Here is an 8,489-nt window from a genome sequence, read left to right as displayed (position 1 = left end):
TGTTTCGACAGCATTATATAGTTAAACCTTCGGCCAAAGTAATGTAAAGCAAAATCGAACAGACGCTTAATAGTGCGTTGGTTAAATCTAGCACAAAACTGACAACTAGCAACGTCGTGGTCAGGGCCTAGGCAAGGAATACATTCACTGACATTGGTCTGGAGCAAGAAAAAGTTTCCCCAATGGGGTACTTAGCTTTACTGAAGATTTTGTATCTGAAATTCAATTTCAAAAATCTCAGGAGTCGGCCGACCGGCACTTGCGAACTGCTTTTGCTTCAGGCAAGAAAGACTAAAGAAAATGGCGCTGGCTGCATCTTATACACCCCTGGCGCACTGACGTCAGGGAAGAGGCGACAGCAACTGATGCCGGACCAGGACTTTGGAATTCAGGCAGACTGCGGGTAGCCTGCCAGCAGGATAACCCAAATGTAATGACTGCAACAGTGAAATACGATGAACATCTGTACCGTTTGGCTAGACAGAGGACCAAGCTTGTAAAAATGTGCAGCAGGCAAGGGTGATAAAGGATAATGAGGGAAACGTACTCACAACCGAGGAGTGTGTGTTGAGCAGATGGAAAGAGTACTTTGAGGGGCTGAGGAATGAAGAGAATGAGAGGGACAGAAGGTTGGATGATGTGCGGATAGTGAACCATGAAGTACAATGGATTAGCATGGAGGAAGTAAGGATAGCTATGAAGAGGTTGAAGAATGGAAAGGCTGTTGGTCCCGATGACATACCTGTGGAAGCATAGAGATATTTAGGTGAAATGGCAGTGGAGTTTTTAACTAGATTGTTTAATGAAATCTTGGAAAGTGAGAGGATGCCTGAGGAATGGGATTAAATTAATCAGTCACAGCATGAAGTTATGGGAAAGAGTAGTGGAATTTAGGTTAAGAAGGGAGGTGATGATTAGTGATCAGCAGTATGGTTTCATGCCAGGAAGGAGCACTACAGATGCGTTGTTTTCTGAGTGTGTTAATGGAGAAGTACACAGAAGGTCAGAAGGAGTTGCATTTTGTCTTTGTGGACTTAGAAAAAGCATATGACGTGGTGCCTAGAGAGGAGTTGTGGTATTGTATGAGGAAGTCGGGAGTGTCAGAAGTATTTAAGAGTAGTACAGGATATGTACAAGGGTAATGTAACAGCGGTGAGGTCTGCGGTGGGAGTGATGGATGCATTTAAGGTGGAGGTGGGATTACATCAAGGATCAGCTCTGAGACCTTTCTTATTTGCAATGGTGATGGACAGGTTGACATACGAGATCAGGAGTCCCCGTGGACTATGATGTTTGCAGAGGACACTGTGATCTGTACCAAGAGTAGGGAACAGGTGGAAGAGACTCTGGAGAGGTGGAGATATGCTCTAGAGAGAAGAGAAATGAAGGTCAGCAGGACTAAGACAGAATATATGTGTGTGAATGAGAGGGAGGATAGAGGAATGGTGTGGATGCAGGGAGTAGAGGTGGCGAAGGTGATGTGTTTAAATACTTGGGATCAACAGATTAGAGTAATGATGAGTGTGGAAGAGAGGTGAAGAAGAGAGTACAAGCAGGATGGAGTGGTTGGAGAAGAGTGTCAGGAGTGATTTGTGACAGACAAGTACCAGTAAGAGTGAAAGGGAAGGTCTACAAGAGGGTAGTGAGACCAGCTATGTTATACGTGTTGGAGACAGTGGCATTGACAAAAAGGCAGGAGTTAGAGCTGGACATGGCAGAGTTAAAGATGTTAAGATTTGCACTGGGTGTGACGAGGGTGGAAAGGATTAGGAATAAGTATATTAGAGAGTCAGCCCTGGTTGGGAGGTTTGGAGACATTAGTATTGTCAGCTTGAGTTCAGCTTGCTTGGTTTATGTACGTGTCTACCTACAGGAGTTTCTTGGGATGAATTGTTAGCATCTTTGAGTGGAACACTATGTCTCTAGCATAGTGAAGCGGCCGTATAGCAATGGGAATTTAGATTGAGATTTTTACATCTGTTGTTTGTCTTACCTGTATGAGAAGGTGCTGGGAGTCTTCACTATCTGTTGAATTGTTTGCCAACAAGGTGCTAAAGGAAAGTAAATTTGTTCCTTGGACACTTTAGAGTTAACTTTGAGAATCTGAAAGGCCAATAATGCATGGATATGAAGATGTCCTGAACTGATATTTTCCACGACACTATTCTTCCAGTGTCAGAAAGTACAGCAATGTGCAAAGCTACATTATGAATTTGGTACATCCTTAGGATGGGATGCCAAATAATCTACCTAAATTAGGTGAAGGGACCAACATGAACATGTATTCTTCAAAGGAAATGGCATTTGTTAAATCAATCTAACCACTACATTGCAATAAGGGACCTGCCTGGCGTCTAAGGACCCCCTGATCCACCTCAAGCCTTGCCATACTGGACCATCCTTTGTTGCTGCCCAGTGCACTTACCTGTTTGTACATAATTTACAAGGGTTTTTGTATCTGATGAAGTCCATTGGGGACGAAAACGCGGATGGTTAATAAAGCTTTCATTTCGTGAAGAGATTGTGTGGTGTATTAAGCTTCTCAACTCCTTTTTGACTCCTTTTTGGACTTAATGGAGTTTGTGGGGGAGTTGACCGTTTTGAGGTTTGGAGCCAAAGCCAAAGAGGCAAGACTATGTTGGTTTGGACTGTGCTGAGGAGGGATGCAGAGTATACTGGGAAAAAGATGCTAAGGATGAAGCTGCCAGGTAACAGGAAAACAGGAAGGCCTAAGATAAGGTTTATGGATGTGATGAGAGAGGACATGTAGGTGGTTGGCGTGACACAGTAAGATGCAGCGGACAGGAAGAAATGGAAACAGATGATCTGTTGTGGCAACCCCCAACAGGAGTAGCCAAAAAAAGAAGACAACTCATCCCAAAACAGAAATGCACAGAGATTCCTCGATTTTGTCAATGCAAATGCCTTGGAACAGCTAGTTGATACCCCCACAAGAGGCGATAATATCTTGGACTTGTATTAACCAACATGAGTAACCACTGCAGCATACCTATTGTATCATCCTCCCCAGTAAGATCCGACCATAAAACGGTCACTTTCAGTCACCTTCTCCCCCAACCCGTCTCTAGCTAGGATCAGACATATAAAACTTCTCCAAAGCTGATTACAGCTTCCTGAGGGATGGTATAAACAGCTTCACAGCCTCCTCCCCCTCTGTAGGAACTGGCACCAATATCCAAAGCTACACCAAAGCACCATACTAACATTATTTACATAGATGCATGGAAATCAAGAGTACCAGACAGGACTAAATCATACTCCACAAGGAAGAGTAAACCTGTCTGGTTGACATCTGCAATAAATAAACTCTAACAAAAAGAAAAAAAAATGCTGTCCAAGACCAAAAAGGAGCAGGTGCCCAATTGGGAAGCAATGTCTCCTCAGCCTGAACAAGCAAATAAGAACACTATTGAAATCCTCCAAACCAAACTTAGAGTCCAAATTGGCCAAATCTACTACAGACAATCATGAGGCCTTCTTCACATATGTCTGCAACCTCAAAGGAAGTGCCCAGAGCTGTTCAGAACTGGTGGTCAAGGACACCATATACAAAAGCCGTAGATATAGCAAACTTGCTGGCTGACAGATCCAGCAAAAACTTCACTCCTCTGTCCCCATCATCAGTAAATCAGGACAACCCCAGTACCTCCCTCCTTCCCCTTATATCTAGGGAACAGGTCATCATTGCTCTCTCAAAGTCAAAAAATACAGCCTCCATGGGACCCAATAACATACCAGGCTGCATCCTACATGAACTCAGGCAGGAACCTGCAGCACCACTAGGCACCCTATTCAACCAAACCCCCCACAAATACAGGCTTTGTCCCAGCTGAGTGGAGGACAGCCACCGTCATCCCTTTACACAAAGGTGGGGCATCCTCCAATCCAGGAAATTATAGCCCCATCAGCCTAACTAGCCTGATCTGCAAGACCACTAAATGGATTATCAAGGACATCATTAACAAGGACATTGGCGACCTCCAAACACTCAGTCCCACAGAGTTTGGCTTCATCAAGGGGAGGTCATGTCTGCTAAATTTGGTCAACTTCTTTGAGACAGTCACCAAAGCCATGGACAAGGGGAAGACTGTGCACACAGCCTACCTTGATCTAGCCAAAGCCTTTGACAATATTTCCCACTCGGGCATAATACATAAACTCTCTCAACTAAGCAATCTGTATGTTACCAGATGGGTAGAAAACTGGTTCACTGATGGAACCCACCTTGTCAAAATAGGGGAAGCCACCTCAAGCAGTAGACCTGCAACAAGCGGCAGACCCCAAGGTTCTGTCTTGGGGCCTCTTATTTGGGATACACTTTTCTGAGGTGCAGGCCAAAACCAGTGGGCTACAGCTGATAAAGTTTGCAGATGACTGCAAACTGGGTGCTGTCATCAATTTCCCTAGTGATGCAGACATCCTCCAAGAGGGTCTCACTCAGACAAATGACTGGTGCCAGAAACATGGCCTCAAGCTAAATACCAAAAATGCATCATCATCCCCTTTGGGGAGAGTGGCATCCCCATAAATTATCACATTAATAACAACATCCTAAGCATGCAATCAGTCATGAAGGATTTGGGCACCCAGGTTGATAGCAACCCGATTTATGACCACCATGTTGCTTCCATTGTACAGAAAGCCTTCTACATGGCCCACCTCATAAGTAAGGGCATTTCATCCAGGGACAAGGAGGTTATAACATCCCTGTATTCTTCCCTTATAAGGGCCATTATTGCATACAATGCCCCTTTCACAAAACCTTGCAAAGCACATGCAGCAGCTGAAGAGACCACAGAGGTTCCTCACCAGGAGAATCCAGGGCCTCAAACATCTACTATACACAGATAGACTAAAAGTCCTATTCCTCTACTCAGTTTCATACAGACTGCTCAGAGGTGACCTCTGTCTGGCAAACAAGGCGATCATGAACCCCACCTTGATGAGACTGCTGCTTATCTACAAGTCAAGCTCCACTCGAGTAACTCGCATGCACGGCCTCAACCTGATCTGAGCCAACAACAGGACTTGTTGGCAGGACAGGTGTGTGTCCCAGAGACTCCCCCATCTATGGAATAGACTCCCTCTCCACGTCAAGCAGAGTACCTCTCTACCCCCTTTTTAAGTGCAACCTGGATAACTGGATGGGGAAAAGAAAATACATACCTGGGATTCCGCCCGTGCTGACTTGTCTAAACATTGGCTAAACTCTTGGCTTGACTTATAAGGGCCGCAGGGCTAATAGCCTAGTAACCACCTATGATTCTATACTATGTAAACAAAAATCTTGTTTTAGTCGGAATTAAATGACTGAAGTATTGTTACAATACAGAGGGCTTATTTGCAGGGAGATGTAAACCTTTTAATACAAATCTAGTTGTAAATTGATGGAAAAAGCAGAAAGAACAGAGTAATAAAGTCTAACCAATGATTGCTGGACAAACGAGACTTTCTTACACACACAGATAGATTTTATATATATATATATATATATATATATATATATATATATATATATATAGGTGTGTGTGTATATATTTTGGTTTAGTGTCAATTAGCATTCCTTACTCCAAGATTGTTTCACATACTCAGTTTCTCATGTCTACAATAAAATACTTCTAAAGAAAACAGAAAAAGCATAGCCTGTTTCAGAGTAATCTCCATTCTGTTTTAAACAGTGTCTATATTTGGCAGCATATTTTTTCAGTTTACTTCATTTTGGGGAGACATACACAACAATTTTGCATTTGATCATCATGCGTTTACAGTAGTGAGGAAATTATTCTGTGGTTTGCAACTTATAAACAAAGGTGAAGCATCTAGGTCCAAGGAGGTCAACGTTTCTCTGTATAAATCATTCATTAGACCTGTCACCGAGTAAAATGGCAACTTTGGTATGTACCTAACCTGGGACATCCAACAACTGGAACATCCACAGAGCTTCCTCACTAAGAGTACAGGGCGTAAGTAACATGGTCTATGCAGACCACCAAAAATCCCTATCCCCGTAATTCTGTCTCCTACACGCTGTTGAAGGGAGATGTATGCCTGGCATACAAGGCACTGTCAGACCCCACCATGATGGACCTCCTGCATATCCACAAAACAAACAGCACCAGAAATACCCATCTTAAATTTTGCCTAGGATATAAAAAGGACTAGCTGGAGAGACAGGTATATATATCAGGAACTACTACTTCTCTGGAACAAGCTCCCCATTCATGTGAAGAAGAGTTCCTCCCTAACCAATTCAAGTGTAACTTGGAGAATTTGATGGGGAACAGGAAATTCATCCCTGGTTTGGCACCTATGTCTCTAATGGACACAGGTAGCCAATACATTATCTCCCAGGATCCTGCTTGTAAATGTTTAATCTCCCGAGCCCCTGTTTACACTTATCAAGCATACCAGAACTTGTCAATAATTTGGGACGCATGACAAGGCTTAAAAACACCCTAGTGGTCATTAGCCTAGTACATACCTACGAACCCATCTTGAAAACTTTTGCAAGGGAATTAAAGTTTATTCTGGATATCTGCTTTAGTTTGTTTCTTCTATAGATGTACTTATGCAGAGTCCATAAACTACAGAACTTAAACGTTTGATATAATCTGCAATTTTGTAATAGTGAATGGGTAGTTAAAATTGTCATTTAACAAAATAATGCATAATTTTATGGTTATAAGTCAGCTGTCAGAAAGGCACAGTAGCAGGGAAACTCAATTTCCATTCTGGTGACTTCCGCCAGATGTTTACACTACAGATATCCTCATTTACAGGGCCTCAGTCTGAAAGAACATGCTGGATAGACATCAAGGAAGCTGGATCAGATAATGAGAGTCTGAGAAGATATGGTGGGAACCAAATAAATTAAAAAAAGAAAACATAAAAGACCCCAGTGAAATTCAGGAAAGCTACCATTTGACCACTAGATTAGTGATGGAGGCTAGATGTGTCTCACATCAGTCAGTAAACCTCAGCAACAGACAAACCGGTACTGGACATACATAGTTTGTGGGTGATGCTGCAAATCTAGGCTTCTTCATAAAGTAACATAATGGCTTGCACCTGCTCAAACCAAAATGAAAACAGTACCAACTGTTAGTACTTTAATGTTAGCAGCGACGACAATTGATACAGGACAGTCGCAATTTGGGCATTTATGTACTACAAAGGCTAAAAAAATAAAAACTGTCTTGCGTTTGATTAAATAAAAAACTGTGGTATGATAATCAAACTATATCAGCAGCAGATACCTTCAAGACAACTAAACTTAAAAGCAAACTTGTCATGATTTATCTTACAGTTCATGCCAGAAACTAAAATGACCTTTTCTAATATTGAAATCCTACTGAATGAAAGCTACTTTTGGCTTTGTCCAGATTTCTTGCTCTAAGAGATTGAGAGATATTATTGGTAGTCGGTCTTGTTTCATATAAGGTATAACAATTAAGATGCTAAATAACGCGTTTTAAATTTTCACAAAAAGTAAAACACAATGTTGTACACTTTCCCTGGAAATAAACATTTCCACTGTTTTGTGTCTGAAACCGTGGCAAGCGTATTACTTTTGGAATAGGACTTTTCTAGCCATCAAGTACATGGGCAGCGACTGACAGCTGCTGTGAACAACCCCTCTCCTCTTCCCTGCTACCTCAACAGAAACAAGAAGGAAATATCCCCAAAACATGTCTGTCAACGCTGCACTCCTTATACTTGGGGTAATTTATGTGGTAAAACTGATACAACATAAATTGTATTTACTCACCTTCTCTCTGACGGGTCTAACAGGTTTTTCTTGCAGATCAGCTTCCCAATAAGAAAACCTATAAATCCCTAACAACGTCGTAGCACATAGCACCAAGAAAAACGCGTACAGCACAACTTTGTATTGTGAAAGTTTTACACGTTTGACTCGATTAGCGGTATTCTGACTTGATCTGTGCCTTCTGCTCACGCTAGACATACTTTACGAGCAGACTTAAAACAGTGAAATGAGCAATGTCTCATTCATAAATTCTGGTGCGTTTACACCTGACATAACAGATATTAAAAACAACGAAAAGCTACAGAAAAAAAAACTATATTCTTTCTTGTTAGTAAATTGCAAGCATCACTCAAACCTGCCGCCATACTACCTTTAAACTTAAACGTCAACCATCAAATACAGCGCATGAGCAAAAGCACATCTCGACGCCAGCGTCACGACTGAGAACTTAATGATTATGTGGCAGTGGGGAAACGCTGTAAAATGGTGACGCCTATTGATCAACAGCATGTGCATCGCTAGTTAATTTACAGGAGGCGTCATTTTTTAGGAGGAACGATCCTCTTTTTTGAGTATTAAAAACATCGTTTCATAGTATAAGGGTCTGTCACGTAGTCATGTCTTTGTTTTACTGTGGAATGTTGGTATAATGGTTAAGGTGTTCTCACCTCACAAACACAAGGCAGTGTTCGATTTTTCA

At 42.1% G+C, this 8,489-nt stretch overlaps 1 protein-coding gene across 1 annotated transcript in view; it reads right to left on the bottom strand.

Annotated features, from left to right (window-relative positions):
* Positions 1 to 8,198, bottom strand: part of LOC122795429 (glutaminyl-peptide cyclotransferase-like protein) — a 498,301-nt gene extending 490,103 nt beyond the window's left edge. The window contains exon 1 of the mRNA XM_044063688.1: positions 7,790 to 8,198. Coding sequence (XP_043919623.1) covers positions 7,790 to 7,987 — 198 coding nt within the window. The 5' untranslated portion in view covers positions 7,988 to 8,198. The remainder of the gene's footprint in view (positions 1 to 7,789) is intronic.
* Positions 8,199 to 8,489: the final 291 nt, after the last annotated feature.

Source organism: Protopterus annectens, chromosome 1.part0 (assembly GCF_019279795.1).
Source record: "Protopterus annectens isolate FY-2018-M chromosome 1.part0, PAN1.0, whole genome shotgun sequence".
Taxonomy (NCBI): domain Eukaryota; kingdom Metazoa; phylum Chordata; order Ceratodontiformes; family Protopteridae; genus Protopterus; species Protopterus annectens.
This window is presented reverse-complemented; position numbering and strand designations above follow the sequence as displayed.